This window comes from Amyelois transitella, chromosome 10 (assembly GCF_032362555.1).
Source record: "Amyelois transitella isolate CPQ chromosome 10, ilAmyTran1.1, whole genome shotgun sequence".
Taxonomy (NCBI): Eukaryota; Metazoa; Arthropoda; class Insecta; order Lepidoptera; family Pyralidae; genus Amyelois; species Amyelois transitella.
The window spans coordinates 8,545,761-8,569,526 of record NC_083513.1 but is presented as its reverse complement, the minus strand read 5'-3'; the positions used below and the strand labels follow the sequence as shown (position 1 = coordinate 8,569,526).

The following is a 23,766-nucleotide window of genomic DNA, read 5'->3' as shown; positions in this document are numbered from 1 at the left end:
ATTACTTGCATACTACTTTATCCAAGGCAGATTTTTGAAGTATTATTCTTACTAGTTCTAGTAACTCCCGTGAAATCTGTGTGACTAATAGTTTAAAAAATTTAACCCTGTATTGCACACCCTTAAAAGGGGAGGGGGGAGAAATTTTTGTAAACCAGTTTTTAAGTTGGACCAAGCTATACACATCTGAGAAAACCGCATTCATATTGATTACGCGTAATGCGAGTACAAAAAGAGATACAGATATTACGAAAAAAAAAAACGACTTCTGCTGCCTATATCGATATTTAGACACTATCCCTCAAAAAGAGATATTGGCCAGTAACTATTTTATTAAATGTATGAAAAATAATAAAGTAGAAATAGCAGGTAAATAATATAATAAAAGATTGAGTCCTAATTTTCCCTTTCGCATACTATGATGCCGGCAGCGGATTCTCAAACTTTCCTTTTCAGATTCCACAGTAAGGTTAAAGGGATATCTTGGTGCCTTGTTGCCCCGACCCACTCACCCGACTCAAAATATGGAGTCAATAGAAATATATTTTGATATTGTTCCAAAATTCGATTTGAAGATGTAAGTATTGGAGTTGAGTTTCTTCTGCTGAGTTAGCTCTTTTGAAAATATTTGTTATCAATAGGTGCTTTTTCGTAAGCTGTTCTTCGTATTTACCTATATAATAAAACTTTATTGTACAAAACACAATAGGCAGACTTAATGCTAGAAGCATTAATTACCAGTCAACCATTTGTCTGAGAGACAACTTAAGGTGGGGTCAAACTATATTATAAGTGGAGTTGTGTTATATAGAAAGGAAAATACCAACTTATTTATTTATACGAGTATTTTAAAAACAGAAAAGCTATCACCCCTTAAATGGTTTAAAATACCTTCATCATAATAAATTTGGAGTCAATGTAAGATTTTAGTAAATTGTTACAGGTGTGATGACAAAAGCAACAGCCATTTCAAAAAAAAATGTTCTCAGTTACAGCCATAAATAGAAAATATATCATATTTAAAGAATGAAATACGGTATTATTCGGAAAGAGTGCTTTATTTTTGCACAAAATAAAAGTATATCTTATTATTAACCTATTGGTAGTGTCTCCTCTGTCTCTCATTTGTGCATGTTGTGCCCTAGGCTTTCTTTAAGTTAATTTCCTACGCACGTTTGCATACGAACAATTTCTAGATTGTAATTGAATTGTTATGTATCATTATTTTCATCATATTGTTAACTTTTGAGATATCTTAGCCTCGTTTGCAGGGGCGACACGACGTATAGAAACATATATTTAACTATAATAAAATATTGGCATAATCACATAACAATCGTCGATACCTAAAAAGCGATTAGCTGCAGGTCATAAAAAAACATTGCTAAATCCTTTTTACGGCATGAAAGTTTCTTGTCGTAAAATAAGATTAGATAAGAATAGTATAGATTCATTTTCAAAATTGCATACAAGGTATCATTTATTGACGTCACATAATTTAAATCTACTACCGCTTCCAAAGCGCATTGTCATAAGATTCCAACCTATTTCTTTTAGGAACGGAAGCCTTTTTAAGTTTCGTACCTTTGCAGCTCTGTCAGTGACCTTAACCTATATAAATAACATAAAAATCACGCCAGTTTCCCGGAGGGGAAGATATAACTACATTTCCACTTGCCACGTTCTCTGCATACTTCTTTAGCTTCATCAACATTTTTAACATTCTCTTCATGCAATATCGGACAATTCGGGTACTCTAAACTCATCTGATCTGACCTTTCGCCAAGACGTCCTTAATTTGATCAAGGTACGTTCGTGTAGGCCTTCCCACAATGCCATTTAAAGACAAACTTAGTGGAAATCCGCCAACAGCAAACAGATTCAGGCAACAATGAGTTACGGAATGAACAAAAACCTGAGATCTCACTTTTACAAAACACATTTACTGTTACAATCACAATAATTTACAGAGAATCTCTTTACACGTCCCCGATGTATGGAAACTAGAACTTACGCTGAAGTAGGTTCATTATGAGAATGCGATGATAGGTCCCATTAATTGACTATGACAATGTGAGCTCTACTTTAATGTAGGCACATTGTTTTGTTTTCTTGATTTCAATTGTAATTGTAAAGAAACAATTGTAATTCGGCAGTAATTTCAAGTGCGATGGATTAACGCAAAGTGAATAATGGAAAAATTACTTTTTTTTGATGTATTTTGAAATAATTTTAAAAACTGCCAAGGAAATTAAAACAACAGCATAAATCAGTAGGCTGTGTAATATACTACCATTGTTATAATAGGTGAAATTATAAATTGTAATGTTCGAAACCCGTCATTGAAGAAACGGTTGATTGCACACAAATATATGCCTTATTTTGTTGAGAGACTTTATATTATACTGAATTATAGCTTCGCACGGGGCTTCGCTCATGTAGGAATTTAGAGACAAAAAAGACTTATTATGTCATCTAGGTTATATTCTATCCGTGAACCACTATCCATTTTTCATAAAAAGGTAACAAAAATACATCCACAATTCCACACATCCTTAAAATCACTAGCATTGATATTATTTAGTTGGAATATAATATTAGTTAATATTAAAAGTTTGCCCGGCCTTATAGGATAGGTGAGACGTGACATTTGAGCTAATTTGTTACGGGCCACGGGTTCTTCTTAAAATGGAGTTTCATTGCTTCATTTATATGAAGAGAAACGGCCTCACTAACAAAGTAAATTCTCGCACCCACATTTGTACTTACTTTCCCGAGTGTTAAGTGGCGTGAAGCAATAAGTCAAACATTAAAACTTTCGTACGCCACTAGAGATCTCATGTTTTCTTCAAAAAGTCTTCAAATCTGTAAAATATTTAGACATCGTTTTTCATATCGAACATACATATGTACACTTAGAGATGGGATTTATGGAAATCGGTAAATTAACCCTTTTGGGATGTGATTTTTAAACTTATATTTTTACATTATATATTTTAATTGGTTGATATTCTTTGTATATATCTATCGATCTTTAAATATTTTTACTTCCCTTTTAAAAATACATAAATACCTATCAATTCAGCATAGGTATCTGAAGTTCCCAAAACTGGGGTTTATCAGAAAAATTACCTTAAAATTTGTTATATTATATTATATTTAATGTTTCGTTTTACAGGCGAGACAATTAATAACCTACTACAAATTAATTACATTTCAAATCTTTTAACAACGTATTGAATATCACTTTCCAACTTAATACGAGTATCTTCCGTGAAGCCCAATTTCGAGAAAGATAATAAATTATACTTATTTGTAAGGTATCACTTACACTGTCTTAATCGAAACTTGATCTTTCAATTTGTACAGCTGTTTCGAAAATCTAAAGTACACCTATTGAATATTTTTGTTCACAGTTGATGATGCGGCTGAGGCGAGGAGTGGCAATAGGCGTTCTACTCATATTGCATATGGTGAGAACTTAGTATTTATTTTGTAGACACTTTCTATTCACGTACCTACGTGCCTGAAAGTTGTATTCGGATAATATTATTTGTCACCGTAAAAGTATATGCTGGTAACTTGTCCTAAGCGTAAGAAAAAAAATGCAAAATAATATAGATTCAAGGAATAAATTTTTATGTACTGTTTTGATATTTGTGCCTTGGCTTGGATCTAAACTCATATTAATAGATAATTTAAAATACATACTTACAATATTTACCACCTTGTACCGTATTGTACTAATTTAACGTGTTTTACATTATTACACTTAGATATTCATATTTATTCATCTATTTATTGTTTGTAGTAATAAACTCCGAGATATGATTTTTTGTAAAATCAATTATCATTTGACAAGGACTAAAATAAAAACAAAATTTATTTCTATTAATAGCTTTCCAGGTATGTCAAACGTAAAAATTTAAGCATTGGGCATACAATTAAAAATATTACGTTTTTTTATATTAGGAATCATCATTATGAAATGAGTCATTATGATGTTACATTACATGTATTAAAAATTATATAGGTAATTATAACATGCGTAATAGTAAAAAGTAGGTAATAATGCATATGTAAACATCCTGTATTAACTTTCTCTCATACACGTTTGTCACGTAATTACAGTTTAAAAAAGTAATAGTAATCTGCAGAATTAATTTAAAGACTTTTGCTAAAGAAAATATTTTGAATCAAAATTCATATAGGCAATTATAATTAACAAATAACAATATTTTTTTTAATTTTTTTCTCTTCAATTATTAATAATAAATAAAAAAAAAACTATTGCCTCCCAATATTTTTAGGTGCAATCATTAATACAATAAATGATAGGTAGTAGCAGCAATAATATGGTAAACATATTAACTGTTTGACAAATTCCAGTCACGTTATTCATAAAAGATATGATTGGTCGAAAGTAGCATCAGTGTTGGTGACAATGTGTGAATTATGACCAATGAAACATATTCATTATTACTACTTTCATTAAGTCTTATCACGTATCACTTTGTTGTATTGTTGACCAATAGTAATAAAAGTATATAATTAATTAATCATTGTTCAAATTCATTTTGTATCGCCTTGTGCTATTAGAAATTATATGGTGGGAGGTAACAAACGGAATTCGGAAAATATGACGACTATTTCGATAATGCATGATATAGTTAAGAATGAATAATAAATACTTATAAGAGGATACTCAACCGTGTGGTTCCCGGCATCAAAAGGAAAAGAATCTCACATCTCTCATCACTCCATCTCTTTCCCATAGAGGTCTTAAAAGGTAACTGAGATAGGCCTATAAACTTGGACTTCTTGTTATAGGCGATGGGCTAGTAACCTTTCTCTATTTGAATCTCAATTCTATCATTTAACCAAACAGTTGTACGTGGACTATCAGTCTTTTCGATACTGTTGGCTCTCTCTGATATAGACGTGATTATATGGTTGTATGTATAAGAGGAAAGTAAGTTTTTTACGACAGCTAAAAACAAAGTGTGTGCTAGTTGCTTCTCTTCCCGCGCCGATTGTTAATTTGCTCTGTCTACTCCGTACGGAATAAGGTGTAGGTATGTATTCGGTATAAACATATACTGCACTTTAATGTTTACCTAGATTCTAGCTAGACTATTCTCTACTCAATATTATTGACATTTGAGTGATGTAAATGTTCGACCACAAATTGATATCGATAAAGAGTGAAATTTAATAGAGTCCGTTTAGTGTAAATGTTGCTTTTATCGATAAGATTTACTTCAAAATGAACGGCTATCAAAATCACAGCGAGAGACGGCGAAAGTTGGACTATATATTTTTTGTGTGGATTTATATGTACAAGTATATTTTACGCTTACCACATTTAAAATAGATTAGCTTTATTTGTTTTCGAGATTATTCTGCTTATAAATGTAGGATTTATTATTATAAAATAACATCGTTTTAAGACTTCATACGCGTAGGTAAACGGTTTTTGTTAAGATGCTGTTTCTATATTTATTATGGTAAAGATGGCCATCACGGTTTTTTCCATTTATCTTGTAAAAAAAAAAACACAAAGTGATTATATCTATGTGAATCCATCCATTCCTCATTATTAAGCCACACACCTGAACGCGGCTAATCAGTCTTGTTAATACAGTTGGCTCTGTCTACCCTACAAGGGATATAGACGTGAATATATGTATGTATGTGTATGAATCCATTCCAGTACTAAAGATGCTTAAGTCTGGAGTCTGTCTATCTACTAAGCTTTCACGGTCAAACTGTTACACCAATTTTGATGAAAGTAATCGTAGATTGCAAGAGCATTAATTATTTCGATTGTAAAATAATTGGACATAAGAAATGCACGCTTATTAAAATCTTAGCGCAGTTGCGGTTGAGATTCAAAAGGTAATGAAAAATGCAAATTTAAGAGTTTATTTGATTTACGACCATTATTTGTATGCCGTTGTTCAGTGGACTTTATTCATATATTTACAAATGATTTGTTTACGATAAAATTGATTAATGTATGAACATTTAATGTAGTGACTAAGTGATTTTATTGTGAATACTCGTTTCAGTGTTATGAATGATTTTTTTTTAACTTTCATATTAATGTTGTCTTTTGTTTGTATGTTTATTTTTGATATATTTAATATTTTATTTCAATTTAATATGGCACGACAAAACATAAGTGAATTTATATTATGCATAAAAACATTACAAGTAATATTCGTGTTTGACTGGTAGTTGTAAAGTATAGAAAATATAACTTTAAACTTGTTGTATTCCTTTTAACTTAGCAGCTCATTACCTGTTAAGTTAAAAGACTAGGTTAACTAGGCTATGTTTACAATGAAAAGAATGTAAAGGTCATGATAAGAAAAATATTTTAATATCCCGAATTAATTTTTCGAACATTTAAAAATAAAAAAGATACTTCGTCACATTTTAACCGGATATATCAAAACATAGCCTAATATGCAGGATCAAAGTATCTACGAAATATACCTATTCCTACAATTTTTCTCCCGTTCCCTTCGCACTTTCGCCCGCTTTATTTCAGGCATAATTTTGATTAAACGATTAGGTTTCCAATTTTTGCTCTTTCGTGCCCGTTCTGCGGTTTTTTCTTGACAACAATACGGCGTTTTACGTGTATCTTGTATAGAATATACAAAAAGTAAAGCTCTGTATATTTTGTGAAAATCCGCTCTGCCGTCATAAAGAGTAGTTAGCGGGTATATAATTCGTTTCCTCCATTCAATGGATAAAAAAAAAAATGGATTGCCATATCATAATGAAAGTTAATTATTTTTATCGACAACCATTAACTATATAGAGACATCACTAAGGCACCGCAAATTACGATTCATCCAATTATTTAAAAAAATCATATTGTGCTTTTAAGTCAGCGAGTAGTATAGTCAGTGCACTGGTAATTAAACTACGCTTTAGATGGTACAGTATTTATTACTAATAGAATATACGGGTTTAAAAATATGTGAAATCTTCAAGAGGCTAAACAAAAAAATAAGAATTTAAGCCATGAAGTAAGCGATGAAAATATGAATAATATAAAAATCCTATTGATATTTCGTTATGTTATGATTTGCCTACCTCTCTTAGAAAGTGGCGTGATATATATGTAAGTAAAGCTCTTTAAAAATTCGTAAAAATACACAAATGATCTTTAACAGAATTGACAAGATGAAAAGAAGTTAGTTTTTTGATCATTTCATTTTCTATTATGCGCCGATTTTTTATTGCGACTCTTTTTATACTACTCGGCCGAGTCTTTCAAAAACACATTAATGTGAACTAAGCTTGTCTTTTATTTCAATCACCAATTTATAAGATTTGCTATTCGATTAACTCCACAAACGGATGTTAAATCATTAGTTTTTATTGACTTTCTACTAAGTATTGCTTATTCTGCGGTAAGTAGTTAAACTAATCTATGTATTTACCAATGACTGATTGAAATTGTTGGAAAAGCGTGCGAGGAGAAAAATATGGTAATTTCTATTTGAAACCATTAAACTTCTCCTCTTTTTTTGTGCTGTTTTCTAATTATTTAGGTCTGTCTACAGACTTAAATGTACTTAATAAATGTGCACACATACCAGAAAACAAAAAAAAAATAACAGAAAATAAATGGATAGACAACACTTTACTTCACCTACAGGACCTAGCTTTTAAATAACAGAAAAAGATGTATGTGAAGTATGTACCAAATATGTCATGTGCTAATGATTCTTATCCGATTTATGTACATTTATTTGATTCTTAACTAATGCTCTTATAATGTGGGAAAACGTCGTGAGCAAATCTGCAAAATAACTCAAATGGATGTGTCACCAATCCAATATAGGTAAACTTCAATCAGGTTGCGGAGTTCAGTTAAACTAGGGTTTGATAAGAGTCACAACTAATATCCTCGTTAAAACTTCACTCTAAATTATACTTTAAGTAAGGGATCCTCTAGTATAAGTGAGATAACTTTAAAATTATGTGAGAAAAAACATTTTATTAAGCTTTAAAAAGGAGGAACACTGAGTTTTGTATGACCTGACTTAATTGGAATTGGGTGCATTAAAATGTATTTCCCTGTGTAAATATTATTAAAAATTCGTTAGATAGTAATATTGTTAAAAGTTAGTTATAGGATATTAGAATTTACGATCACTATCTGAATCTCATCTTCGTCATTAAGCTATTCAGCTATGAACGTGACCTTTGAGTTTCTTCCAGAATTTTGACTTTGTGCGCGTATGTATGTGCGTAGGATCTTGCATCCGTACGGGATGCGTTTTCCGAATGCACGTCAAACCTTTAGTATTACATTGTACTTAGGATAAAGACGTTATATATTTATGTTTAACAAACATAATTACTTTGTTGACGTTCTCATCTCGAACCCTACTTTCATCAACACATTCGCAGGGCGAGTCTAAGAATTAGAGCGAGATAGCGCGATGGTCAGTGGCCAGTGGTTCCAAATATGGCGGCGACCCACTGTACACGCGGACGCAACCAGTTCAGTAAAACTATTTACCTGTTTACTAGTAGGGTAAACTCGAACGGAAGCAACTGAGTGATTGGACTTCTTATTTGTCAACACTGATCTTATTTTGAGCATCGGTGGTCCAACGGCTAAAGGACACGCAGTAATGTATAGGTGCTTCCATGACCTTTGTACCAAGGACTCTTCTGAGTTATTACATTAGTTTAATTGCTAACCGGTACTCTTACACCTGCACATTTAGGCAACTGTTTGGGTCACCGTGATCCAATATGTGTTTCCTGCATATCTTGCGGAGATTTGATTGGAGAAATTAGAGGTTTCCGTAAAAATAAAAAGAAATTTAAAAAACCTTAGAGAATATCTAGTCTATCTCAGTGTCAAATAAAAAAAAAAGGTTTCCGTTATTTTTGATTTCTTTTACTTACCGAATCATATATCATATGCCGAAAAAACAAAAATACATAGCCATGTTGTAAAGTTGTGGACGATATTTTTTTTTATTGTCTTATTACCTATATAATTATTTCCTTCATTAGATATAGCTTTGATCATAGCTCATCAATCAACTCTGAACTGGCTAAGAAAAACAATTGTGTTCAAACTGAGATAATTAACAATTCAACTTTTATTGGCAATGTTATTTAATGTCTGTTTTACGATTAGGAAGAGTGTCATGGAAGAGCGGAGCCCACTTTCGAGCGGTCACCCGCGAACTATGTCGCCGGCACACATAGATCTCATCCTGCTTGTAGTGTGCTCGCCAAACTTTATCGAGTTGTTTTAAAGTGTTTTAAAAATTTAAAAAAAAATTTTTTAAACAAATTTTTAATTTTTTTTCACTAATATTTTTTTTAACTTAATATCTTAAAGGGTCACAATTATTTTACTTTAGGTAATCTCTCTCTGGCGAATCTTAAATATTTGACACGGAGTTACGTATAACAAAGATTCATCCCATTTTCTCAGTAATATCAGTTTTATTTTTGTACAGAATATACCTAATTACTTAGTCTTTATTTTTCGAAGTTGCCGAATCCTAGACTTCGTTGTCGTAAAACGCCTTTATTAGAGACGACCTAATAACACAATCGCCATCATTGGACCAGCATATATTTTCTTTGTGGCCAGTGTCTTAACCGCCATGCTCTTTAAGCTCCTTTTAGTCTATACGAAAATTATAATACTAAGAGTAATGAATACAGACGAAGCTAGAGAATTCTATAAAGAACTTAGCAAGTGGAGAGTCAAAGGTAGGTAGGTGTATTGCAATCCTCAAATAAAATCTTTTTCAGAGTTACTAGTCAGAAATAAACAAAATATTCACATGTAACACTTCAATTAAAGCAATTCAATGTAGAATATTTTCAGTGAATCTTTGATTGAAAGTCCTCTCGTAAGATAGTTCAAGGCAGCATTTCAATTATTCTATGTAAGACATGAAAAAAATGATTTTTTTTGTAATTGGAGTACCACCATGAGAATTTTTGGTGCTTTTGTTCCTTCATCACTCCAACCTACTTTCAAAAATGTATAAATTTCACTACCTATATCACTGGTCACATAAAGCGACACTTCGTCAAAAAAAAAGAAACAAACCCACGCGTCTCAAGTAGACGATCATTCTAATGAAAGTAAAATTAGTGCGACGGGTTCATTGACCGCGCTGACACACTGCACTTGGACTCGCCACTCCTCAACTAAATACTTGCACATGCGGATCTTGGCTTGTTTACTGTTTTCTTTTGAGAAATGCTGCGCGCAACCGCTTTTTGTACTAATAAGTGCTATTTGTTTCAATTTCACATCATTTTCAACTGTGAGTGTTTGCATCCTTGGTGGTAACGCTTTAATACATGGAGTCAGTCCATTTTAATTAAAAAAGTTTTGTGTTCTCGTAATATGATCATATGTTTCAAGTTATGCATTTAAAAATTGTTTATCATTATTAACAAGATGGGGAAAAAATGAATTAGTCGATATAAGTGCGAAAAATGTTTCTTTGTATTTAACTTACGCAGATGAAGTTACGGGCCACAAATTCATTCGTTTATAATAAAACGTATTATATAATAAAATAAGGAATGCACATTACGAAACTTAACGATTCCCCGAAATTTCTCAACGAAGCGCTACAAATTTTTAATGAGGCACGTTTTATATAGGATGATCAAATTGTTCAGAGTGTTCCATCATTCCTACTTAATGATCTATCATTTAGATAAACATCGGAAACCGAACTCCACTTTCTCTTCTATTTATTTTATTACACAATTCATGTAACAATCGGTCTTCCTCGTGGTTCATCTGGAATCCAATCTAAATAATTGGTGGGTCCCGCGAAGGACGGATGTTCATAAATCTTATCGAAAAAAGTCTCAACGTATCTTCTGTTGAACCAATACTTTCTAATTTCATACCTCGAGGCGAAACAAACGAGAGTCAAGCGTTTACTATTCTCACAGATAGATGTCAACACCCACGATCTTTTGGGTACAAATTTGAAATTATAGACATTAACCGACCGATAACTTCTAATTTTGAAAAAGTTTCCTTTGAACTCTCGGCCGTTTAATGGTTTCTAAATAATGGGATACAATTATTGATTTCTTTTTCATTTGTTTCGTGCGTTGATTATTTTTATGGAGGAAATATTTTGTAATTTTTATGAGGGCTTTTGTTATATAATCAGAAATTAAAACAGATAAAGAAATGCAGATGATTGGTGCCTCCACAACGATGAAATTGCTAATTAATAAAAGCCGAGCTGACAATAATAGAGTCGAAGATAAAACGCATCGACATAGATCAAACGGGGAAAAAAGATCAGAAACCGAATCTCTCAACGAGTGATGATTTACATGAAACAGGTTCGAGAATCATGAACAACTTTCACATAATCATTCTATTCATGCTCCGAAGGAAATTGGAATCCACTGCCATCTAACTTTTAGTGACGTGACCTAGAATATACTACTTGAATTGACTGTTGTCGCATATCTTAAGAACAGGTGTTAGCTGATGTGTAAAACGGTCAGTGTGTCGTATTAAATAACATTTAAAATATTGCCCTCCCGCAGTAGTGAAAGCGCGACGGGGAGTCAAGAAGATATGGTAATTTTGGTGGATACATTAATGTTTATGATGCGGCTGTCTTATTCGATTCCCTTAATAGATACCTTTGTAACTCAATTATGTTTGTTTAGAAAATGTGGGAGCTATGGAAGTCCCAGTAAAATCGTAAAGACAATTTAAAGCCAGCAATAGTTTATAACCATATTTGATTACGATATGTCATTTAAAAAGGTTAAATATAAATATTTTTCTTGGGTGGTTTTATCTTTAGAATCTTGTTTTAACAATCTTCGCTGAACATAACAAATAATGTACATTGTTTTTGTTTGACAATTGATCGAATCTGACAATTGGTTCTATTTTTAGGCAGTCATTTATGATGTTCTTAGTAATAGTAGGTACTCTAAAAACACATTTGCTGACTAAGTACTAATCTATTTTGAATCTTTAATCAACTAAAAAATCCCTTTTGTTTTCATTAGTATACCAATTTATTTCTATTTTTACTTTCCAGAGTGGAACTCTCAGTGACCAATCGTCGAATGAAAGCGGCGGTGGTGGAGGCAATGCTGGGTCAGATTCAAACAGCGCCGCCGAGCCCTCAGCCGATCAGCTGGCCATGGAGTCTTCAGAACGGGAGACGCCGAGCCACGCCTACAATGGACCTCCACCACCAGCACCACCCCCGCACAATAGGAGACAGAATCCACCGCATCATCAGGCCCATCATCCATTAGGTAAAGTCACTTTTAATTTGAAACCAATTTTCCGAGTCTTTATATAGAGTTTGATTAGAGTCCGCTCTATATGACAACTTTCATAATTTGTTCGGCAGACGTTTAAGATTAACATGAATGAATAAAAACTAAATCTTAAAAATAACAGTACTAATTCTAGACAATTTTTGCATTTCCAGGCATGCCCAGGATTCCAAATCATCATCCAATTCACTCAAAACCCTTTGCATTGGGACCGCCAGTAAGCCATCACAAGAACGATATTGGGCCTGGTTTCCGAGGACCACCACCGCCGCCCGCGCCGGCCGCCGATGCCCAAACTTCAGCTAGTGACAAAGTTTTTAGTGGCGCTGGAGATGTTTGGCCAGCTCCCGCCCCTGATATGCCCAAGATCGTATCCCTTGATGTAAAGTGCGAGAAAAACGCTATGCGTGTATTCCTCAGCTTCGACAAACCCTTCTTTGGTATCGTATTCTCAAAGGGACACTACTCCAATCATCAATGTGTCCACCTCCCGCCTAATCTAGGAAGATCATCAGCTTCATTTGAAATTGGTGCCCATACTTGTGGAACAGCTGGGAGTGGGGACCCAAGGTATAGAGGAGATGTAGCAGCGGCTGGAACTTACTTTGAAAATGTTATTGTTATTCAATACGATCCACAAGTACAAGAAGTATGGGATCAAGCTCGTAAACTGCGATGCACGTGGCACGATCAGTATGAGAAGGCGGTGACCTTCAGACCGTTCCCAGTAGATATGCTAGATGTTGTAAGAGCTGACTTTGCTGGAGATAATGTGGGTTGCTGGATGCAAATTCAAGTTGGTAAAGGACCATGGGCATCCGAAGTGTCAGGCCTAGTAAAGATTGGCCAAACTATGACTATGGTATTAGCTATAAAGGATGACGATGCAAAGTTCGATATGCTTGTTCGAGACTGTGTGGCTCATGACGGTCAACGCGCACCTATACAATTAGTCGATAGGCGAGGCTGTGTAACCAGACCGAAACTAATGTCGAGATTCACTAAAATCAAGAACTTTGGAGCTAGTGCTAGTGTACTCTCTTATGCCCACTTCCAGGCCTTCAAATTCCCCGATTCGATGGAAGTACATTTCCAATGTACTATACAGATTTGCAGATACCGTTGCCCTGATCAGTGTTCAGATGGCCATAATGTTATTGCTCCTCATGCGGAATACGGTCCTCCACAGCTTGATGCCTATCCCGTTGGAGCAGAAGCCAGACGAGATGAAAGGAGAGTGCGAAGGCAACGACGTGCCACAACCCCTGAGAAGGAAGTTGGCGTAAACCGAGTTATTCGTGTAGTTTCTGCCGGGGACCTGAACTTAGATACATCTGAAGAAAATTCTGCCCCGAAAATCGTACCAACCCCGGGTCTTGTATGTATGACCACGCCAGGATTTGCAGCCACGCTCGGTGCCCTTCTTGCCACTTTGCTGTGCTCTTGCGCTGTGTCAGCTGTCTTATTTATAAAATTGCGTCCAATGACGTCTTTGAAAAAGAAGACGGCAGCCATCACGACGATAGCGCGGCCGCACCCCCCACCTCCTCCTCATGTCATTTCAAAGAGCCGGTTCTACTCGTAACAATGCCTTATTAACTCAATTTGTACATATTAGTGTGATGAGACTGAAGTATGTAGACCATGCCAATATTTATGTGCGTATCACAGTGCTCAATTTTGATGGATTTGCTTGAAAGCTTTGTAGTATTCATTTTATTGTAAAAGTTAAATTTATCAAGAAACGTCGTAAAAAAGCTTCAGTTAAATCCTTTTCCTATTTATTATTATAGGATTTTTTGAGTTATTCGAGTTTACTAGTGTGATTTATTGATTATAGTATAACATATCGCAAATACAGTCCATCGTTAAATAAAGCAGAGTTAGAACAAATTATTGTAAACACAAATGTAGTATTACATTTATTATAAGAACAATCTTCTGTTACCTCTTTTCAAATGCTTGTTTTGAATTAGGGGCAACGGAAAATAACCGTGGTATATCATAATTTAGGTGACCGCTAGTGTATAATTTAAAATAACTTGTCATTAGTATTAATATTATTTATTTTAGATAAGTCGTTGTAGTCATTGCTACGTGTAATTTATTTATTTAATGCCACCTCAGTACCTCTTCTTCTATGTTTTATTTATTTTGTTGCTAGTTTCCTCCTGAATAATGCCAGTTTTACACTCTCGAAAGAATAAACAAAACAAGATAAATCTCATGATATATGTCCCTCTTTTAAAAATACAAGATATAATCTTTTGTAATATTTATCATGTTTTTATCCATAACGGGGTACACTGAGCTAGCAATCTCGAAAACATTGAAAAGCCACGTTCAATTGTTATATTTAAAAAAAAAATTAATTTTGTTTCAATCGCTTTTAAACAATTCCAAAATAAACTTATTCTGCCTCTTTATTTATAAAAATAAAACTTAGTATACCCCGTTAAAGATAACGACTCGAGACTGTATGTAACAACAACAAAAGTATTTAAACGCAATAAAATTATAAAGATTAAAAATAAATATGATTTTATCCGGTTACTATTTTTTTAATGCGTACATTAATAAAAATATGAATTATTTTTTTGGAACTTTAACAAATAGATTTCTGGAGTTCACCCAATAATAGTTTTAACTAAGCCCCGAAAGTACAATCAATACAATAAAATATCGATCAAGAATCCTATGTCCTTCTCCGTTCTCTACACTGTAGATACTCATGTAAAAAAAAAACATGGAGATCGGTTCAGTGGTTTTGACGTAAAAGACGGACAAACACACTTTCACATTTTATAGTATTAGTATGAATTTCGGAGAGTGTAAACTGTTATGATATAGATGTTTATTAATTGTTGCCAAGAATATGATGTTTATAAAAATTGTTGGTAATGTTATTATAGTACATAGGTATGCAATTCAGTGTATGATGAATAAAATAGAAATATGACAAAATTTTATTTCACAGTCTGTAACAGAAAAATTGGGAAAAATTAAACTACATTATAAAACAACATTTTGTGTTTCTTTTTTTATTAAAATATGATTATAGTTCTATAAGAACTGACATATATATAATAATTTAATATGGGAGTCAATGAACTTAAATCTGAGGATGTGGAAAATTGGACAAATATAGCTATTTCCAGCTTTAAAGTACAGACCCGCGTGTCCTAAAGCTTTAGAGTGGAGGGTGCAACTGGGACCACGTAAAGATGAGAGAGAGAAAAAGGACTATGAAAGAGAAACCCACTATGTACTGAGCTTAATCGAGATGGTAAAAGTAAAAAGTATTTTATACATATTTAAATATGCCAATATAATATTCTGGATTGAAATAATTATGGACGGATTGAATTTAATATGAATTAGGTAGGTACTATATTTTGTAATAAGAATTTACCTAAATTACCAATTAATAATTTCTGGATTATTAATCAAGAATGATATGCAAGCAAACAATATTAAAAGGGGACACTAAAGTGAAGAAAAAATTTTTTGATTGAAATATGTACAAGAACTTGTGTAGAAAAATAAGCCTATAAGATATTTAATGTCACACAATGAACCCCAAAGCTTAGCTCGGTGCTAAGGGTTATTCGCAATTGAGGGTTAAATTATGCTATAATGAGAGAGGAGGGAGAATATAATAAAAAACAAAAGAAGAATACTGTTTCAACGTACATTTTATTCCATTAAACAAATTAACAGGTGCTTACGCGTTAAACACATCGCCACCGCATCCATACAAAGATACTTATATATAAAACATTTAAATAAATATTCCCCCTGAATATGTTAAAGATATTTCAAGAAAAACACCGACAGTACCACAACCCATAGGAAGAAAGAATCTAGAACTTTCTATTCAAAAATTAAATTAAATTGCACTCAGAGAAAACAATTCTCACATACTTCAACTTACAATAATAGTTTTGCTATGATAAATGCAGAGTTTTTGGGTGGAATGTTACAATATGTAGGTAGGAGGGGAGACCGATTTATTTATTCTTTTAATTATTCATGTTCGTTTTCGCCAACTTTGCTGTTTTTTTTTCTTTTTTGACTTTTATTTCATGGTTCTTAAAAAGTTTCATTTATTTTTTTAACCCAATAACAGAAATAACATTATTCATATTAATTCAGCCATTATGTTAGTTTGGCTGTTTTGAACTTTGATAAATAATAAAAATGTTAAGAATATTATATGTAGTTCCTTGCATAGTTACGCCTTAATCGATCTCTCAACCCCAATTGATTTACTTATTGATAGTGATTACGCTAAGATTATCCTAGTCATAGCTACAGTAAATTAAATAAAGACAATAAATAAATAGTTTGAGCAAAACAAAAAATTAAATTCAAATAAATGCAGTTTTGAAGGCAGTAGGTACTAGGTATATTATTAGCTTTCATTGGTGTTCCAGTATGTTACAATATAAAACTCTACTTAATAAAAAAAAAACTTATTTCATAAATGAAATCTAATAGCATTATATTTTACTAAATCAGATTACTAGAAATCTTACAAATAATGTTATTTAATTTTTATACATTTAAGTGTAAAAATTAAAAAACAGTAAAGTTTTAAAAAAAATCTTTAATTAAATTCGCTGCAATCTTGACGGCCAATAAATACAAAATTGACATTTGGCATTACAGAAATTTATATACTTTATTTTTTATCCAAAAATGTCTAAGCTTTATTGAGTAAAATACATATTTTTCTAGCTTAAAATCTGAGAAAATTATGTTCAAGTGAAGTATTTAATGCAAATTTATTAAAGAATTTTGTTTTCATTTTTATATATCTGTAGTTAAATCTTTGCATTGCAGTGAATTTTTAGCATTATAATTGTAAAAAACATATTATTATTTAGTAAAATACACATTACACATCTAACTTAATAATTAAGGGAAAGCGTTTGTATAAAAATATTTAATGCCGTATTTTGTAAAGTTCGAAAATTAAATATCATTTCATAAAATACTTTCTTAATTTCTAAAATCTTTTTTTTTACCAAAACGTGAAAAAGTATAAATATTATAATGATTATAAAATTTTGATTAAGAAATACTACTACTTATACAATTGCGGATCATCAGCGGATTCGGATAATAATCATAATTATGTAAATTAATCTGTTTAAATCAACAAATTACTGAATCATATTAAAAGAGCTATGGATAAATAGTTTTTATTTGCCAATTATAAAATCCTGTTAATAAAAATTATGCGACCAGTTTAAAAAAAATGGTCACGCATTAGATACATTTTATATTTTGTTATAAATAAACTTCGTGATTATGCACTGAAGTATGATAAATATCTATTGAGCAAGTCAGGCAATGTAAATATCGAATTAACTAAACTTAACCTAATGGCATGACTCGACTTATTCTTAACGCTATATAAGAACACGATGATTTAGTTAAAATCTGTACAACTTAACTGTATATTATGTTATTCACATATGTGAATAAACGTCGGACTATGTCCGTAGCACAAATTAGCACCAACAGTTCTGCATCTTCAAAAATCGTGTGTTTATGTATTTTAAATACTAGTCGTATGTATATTGAGCGCAAAAGACAAAACAGTTAAAATAGTTCGTTACCATGGATGTTCCTGCAAATCGATTAGCCATAGGTTACCTAAAATAAATAATAATCATTAAAATATAATTCAAAAGTTAAAAAATAATAAGTGAAGAGAAAATGTAAAAACTAATATAAATTATAATATCCTATCCTAAATACTTAATAAATTGCCGATAATTTTAATTTTTTTTTACGAAAGTATACTTTGGTTTCTTCAAAATAACTCTAAGTACACATAATCTTAACTGCTTTGTCTTATTTCACTCTTAACTATATATCTATTCAATATATATACTATATTTTGTGCGCATATGAAATATAAATATGACTGACCGTGCTAACATTTCAATAAGGGGAACATGAATCCCGGATTTTATCAGGTATCTCAACGCTCTATTCAATGGAATTCGGAATTCCTACGAAAATTAAGTTATATTCCACTATACACGAAATATGGACTAACTCCCATGTATAAAATTATTCATAGCAGAAATAAAAAATAACCAGGAAGTTCTATTGAAAATCAACAATAAGAATTCTGATGTACATAGTTTTGATAGCAATAGGTACTCGTACGAGTAATAAATTTATCATCATATTTTTTTTACCCTTGCTTCGTAGGCATTTTTAACAGTTAAAAGTAATCAGTAATCCTAATAATAGGTAGTTAAACAACGATAGATAAAAAACTGCGCATTTGAGCTAAATTGGGAATATTCCTAAAAAATGCCTTTCTAATTTGCCATAAAGTTACACTTATAAATACAACTAAAAATCTCTTAAGATAAACTTCTGGTATTTTCTCTCTGCTGTGGGAGTCGTCACAAAATCTAAGAGAAAAAAAATACAGTCTTTAATCTAAAATCAGCCCTCACGCGAATGAGGTGGTGGAGAGCCGAGCAGCCGTAGCGCCATCCACGCTGCCAAGGAGTGCGAGGCGTTTGCTGGCGACGGCGGGGGAGGCGGCGCGGCCATGCGCGAGCGCAGCTTCTGCAGCATCACCGCGGCGGCCAGGGCGGCGCCGGCGGCGGCACCGGCGGCTGATGCGAATAGCGCGCCGAAACTAACAGCGCCCATGCAGATGCCGTAAACAACCTGAAAATTATAAAAATAAACTGATAAAGTAAATAAAAGTGGAATCACCACATACGAGTTTTAAGAAAATAATAAACATAATTCAAGTAGTTATCAGTTGGTAAATATAATAAGTAATACGCAACCTCATTTACGTTTTGTTCAGAATTTGTCATAACAGCTGACCAGATATAGAAAAAGAAAAAAATATATTTTTTAGTGTGGATTGAATTCTTTTTTTGGAATTTTATAACTAGTTCATAAAATAAGACCAAATTGTTATAAAATGATTTTATCAATAAGTTCAGCGGTTTATTACTTACAGTGTTACGAATACATATGTCAAGTTAAACCAAAAGTGCAGTTTTCAAAGGTAAGGACCATAAAATCTTCGGCTTAAAAACAGGTCGACTAATGTTTGTTTGTCAGAATAGTAGAAGAAAAGTAATGAAATAATATTTATTTATCTTTAGTTGAAATACCGACCTCTTCCCGAATCCTTCCACTGAATACAGTCACTGGCTCCCTCGATGGTCCGAAAGCCAGATCGGCTTCAGACACCACTTCATAAATGCCCGATACGCCAACATCCGCAGACCTCGCGTCACGCACTGTTCGACGCTTCCTCAAAGACCTGGGTCCAGCAACCGCTGGACCAGGAGCCTTAGCAGAAACGACTCGATCACCTAATGGTTCTATTTTGACGTCTGAACCAAGATTCCGAGGACCTTGTGGGAAGCGTTCACGGTCGCTGAGGTCAGATGGACGGTCCTGAAAAACAATGATGTATCATCGTTATTTGATCACATTTTGGATACTTATTTAGGAGATTGTTATCAGAAACTTTGAGAAGATTATGACAATTTATATTACTGCAATGAATACAAAACGTTATCATGCGTTCAAATGCATCGCAAGATGCTGCAGTATTGTACTTATATTAAACTCTATATTCAATTTTTATTTAGTTTTCATTTCCATCAAAACTTTTCAAATTGATTTCTAGCACAGTTTTATATTACTTAGCCACTCAAATTTATACTTACAGTAAACGGCCTAGCCAAAGCTTCGACTAATTCATTTACAGCCGACATATGATCACTATCAGGCTCGATAACAGGCGCGGGAGGTCTTTGAGCAGTTGCCAAAGGTGCTGGGGCTGGAACTGCGTCGCCTGATACTTCGTCTCCGAAAGCTTCTTCTAGCGGGAGACGTTGATGCTCTTCAACTATATTAGTTTCTGAGCCCTCAGCTGAAGAGTCACTGTAAGTGGATAGACTGCTTTTGTTAATTCTTGCACTGACATCAAACATTCTGTATAAAACTTTACTATACGCAGAATCACGACATAATATACAAGAGTGTTAATTTAAAAAAACCCCAATTTCCTTTTCAACTACCTAACTTTTCAAAAGCTGATTTGTTCTTATAGACTTGCTACAAATAAGAAAGTATTACCTGGAATTCTTTGAACGTTAAAATACGTTAAAGCGATATTTACAAATCCTTATTAAAATCGAGTAATCATTTTTGATATCAAAAATATTATCAAATTAGTTATTGACTTGAATTTTCAATGCTCTCTTCATATAATACAAAAAACTTAAAGCAAATCAGAAAGTTTCTTACTTGATCTCATTATGGTCTTGATGCGTCCTATCGTCCTTTCTATCCAAAGCTCCGTGTCTTTGCTGTGCCACGCCCGCCAGTTGACAGTGGTCTAAACACCCATGACGGCAGATCTCCACCTTACACCTGATATGGACGCTGAGGGCATCAGGAAACTTGAACGCGTGGAAGAAAGCGTATGTTATGACCGTTGCTCGTTCATCCGCTGCCTTGGCTTTGAGAAATCTGAAAGAGTAGTAAGTCGGATTTATTTATATATACTGCAGAGAAGAGGATAATAAAAAAAATATTTCCGAAATAACCACATATTTTTCTCTCATCTACACGGCAAAAGCAAGTTTAAAGAGAGGATTAGTGGCAAAACATCGACCGGTGGATAAGTTGCCAAAAACTGAGGTACACGGACTCCAAACTTAAGCAGCTAAAGGTGGTAATTATATCTTTTCGTAAAGTAATTAAAATAAATATTCGCGCCGCGTCGTATCTCAGTGTGAACTGACGCTTTGGCGGCGACGCACACCTGCTTTGAAATTTCAACGAATTATAACCATTGTTGCTTGTTCTCACCGTATCGAATCTATTTTCCAGTGGCAGACGTTTCTCCAACTGCGGCGTGCGTGATATGTGGGACGTATAGGCGTAAAAAGCAAAAAATGTTCTTTTTTTTATAAAGCCTTTTAAATTGTTCCCAATTCCCCAGTTCCCGAAATTCCCAAAAGAACTGAAATAAACGGGCCGCTCGCGTTCACTTTTTCGTATTGTTCGGGCAAAGCTGCAGACGTATTGTAGATCTTTATAATAATAATAAAAGGGTATTAATTTACCGAAAATAACAAGGGATTATATTATACCTTGATATCATTTTCGGTCGCAACACGCATCCGTACTCGTCTGATAGCTGGATGATGTGCCCTGAGCCGTCCGAAGCTGCGCACGATTTCACGCGCATGTCGAATTCACCTGGAATAAATAAAAATATTTGTTACGTTAATTACAAATTTTATTATCTTATCAATCAAAAAACATGCTACCAGATATGAATGGTATCCGAATGTCCTAGGCAATACGAACTTTAAATCTGGACAAATATATATTTATAAATAAAGGTAATACACAAAAAAATCAAATCTGTGTTAAATTTCAATGACAAAATAAGTGGCACCGCTGATCTTCGATTTTATAATTCTACTCTAAAAAAAATTCAAAGTAACCAAATAAAACTACTTAACTTTTTATTTTAAAAAAAGAAAACAACTCCACCTTTAGATATATACATAGCACGGAATTCCAGATTTGCCAAGCTTTCATGTCCATTAAATTTTAGTGAAAATTAAATATTCCGACCGCTTAACCAACGTAAACATTGTTGAGACGGAAACGCGGCAACAAGTACAAATATTCCATTAAAGAAAGCATGCAAGAGAGCTGCAGTTATTACAATGTTGGTATCAAACACAAGAGGAACGGTCTTTGAGCGCTAAAATGTTACTCTAAGGGAAAAGAAATAGTAATCCATCCATATACTACATTTATAATAAAATAGTAACTGACCGATATCTGCACTTAAAAGATATTTGGCAAAAAATCGATATATATATGTATAAGACCAAGAGAAGCCAAAAATATGATTTTTAGGATTTCTGTCTGACGGTATGTTTGTACTCGTATTACGCGAATACTAATGCTCCGGTTTTAATGCGGTTTTTAGATGTGTTAGGCCTGATTGAACGTAAAACTATGTAGTAAACATGAATAAGCATTGCAGCAATATAGGGAGTGAATGTCATAGCTCTGATATACGATAAAGAAAAATTACATTGAACCATTAAAATTTCTCAATTAAGACACACTGGAGATTTTAGAGCTTGTGATGACGAATCTCAAATTATATCATAACTAATATCTGGCAAAGCTTTTACTTGATTCTTTTTGGATAAAATTAACAATCAGACACTTTTTATTGTTAATTTGAGTGCATTTGAGCTACAATATAGGTAAAATATGAAAAAATGAAATATTTAAAAAGTTTGATAAATTATTTTTCATATTAATAAATTATTCGCCGCAACGTTATCTGATAAGGTTACGTTGTTTTTCCGTTAATAGCAACATTTTAGCCAACATTGGAGATATCATATTATTCCTTATTCCCTTGTCTTGTTATTGCATAGATGTTATCTTCACGTCAAGTGTCATAGAAATCCCATTACTATGTTTGAAACCTGAAACCTTAAGTAAGTGATAGCTTATACAGTTAAAATTGACAAACATAAATATTTGATTTGAATAAACCAATAATAGAATTTCATACATTTTCAAGCGGGTACCTAATATTTGTAAACGTGTGGAGTTTAATTACGAGATATATAAAGTTTCCCATTTATTAAGCAAATACAAATTAATTCGCCCATCTATATCATATCATGTTCATCAATTCATATAAAAAAAATAACAACGGAATCCTCCATAGAAATAATCAATAAATTTTGTATTAATTAAAAATCAATAAAAATAACTTTATTTTGTTTTGTATTTTACCGCAGAAACCAATTTATAACCCAAGATTTCTCTACTTTGGTGAAATTTCATGGAAATCTGAATAAGCGAAATTATGTTGTACAAAAACTCTGTCTCGCAGTCAACTCTAAAGGTCAAAAATAATAATAAATCTCAAGGACGCGTTGCTAACCCTGAAGAAAGATTTTACAGCCTTAAAGATACACATCTATAAGCTTGATTAATTGTATTGTAGTAGTGTAGACTAGTGTCTGGTATTTATGTGTGAAATTAATTTCCTTCATAATATTTACTTACTTTACAACTTTCATGTCCGCCATTTTTATATTTCTCTTGATTGCCTTGTCTTCAGGGGGGTAGAATCATAATATAAAGAAAAGTAATAAAATATTGTAATAAACATCTAAGATCTTACATCGCAAGGTAATAAATATTGTATCATTTTATTTATGACACACTCGGTGATTAAATGTTTGTTTGCTCATATCATCTTTAAAATAAACATTACATATAAACTACAGTTAAAAATATAGAAATATTAATGGTTAAAAGTTCTAACTTAAGTTTATTAAAACATAGATTTCA

General features: G+C 32.8%; 2 protein-coding genes across 3 annotated transcripts in view; one reads left to right on the top strand and one right to left on the bottom strand.

Moving 5' to 3' along the window:
- Positions 1-3,422: 3,422 nt before the first annotated feature.
- Positions 3,423-13,936, top strand: LOC106141374 (uncharacterized). Its single transcript, XM_013343029.2, has 3 exons — positions 3,423-3,473; positions 12,105-12,327; positions 12,507-13,936. The coding sequence occupies exons 1-3, from the start codon at positions 3,423-3,425 to the stop codon at positions 13,934-13,936; spliced, it is 1,704 nt and encodes a 567-aa protein (XP_013198483.2).
- A 3,277-nt stretch (positions 13,937-17,213) lies between these two features.
- LOC106137767 (cuticlin-1) overlaps positions 17,214-23,766 on the bottom strand; it is an 82,517-nt gene continuing 75,964 nt past the window's right edge. The window contains exons 8-12 of one of the 2 annotated variants that reach the window (XM_060946347.1): positions 21,516-21,624; positions 20,665-20,889; positions 20,082-20,313; positions 19,522-19,806; positions 17,214-19,056 (exon numbers count right to left, since the gene is read on the bottom strand). In XM_060946347.1, the coding sequence (XP_060802330.1) occupies positions 18,826-19,056; positions 19,522-19,806; positions 20,082-20,313; positions 20,665-20,889; positions 21,516-21,624 (1,082 nt within the window). In that variant the 3' untranslated portion in view covers positions 17,214-18,825. The remainder of the gene's footprint in view (positions 19,057-19,521; positions 19,807-20,081; positions 20,314-20,664; positions 20,890-21,515; positions 21,625-23,766) is intronic. The other variant, XM_060946348.1, reaches the window with a different exon arrangement.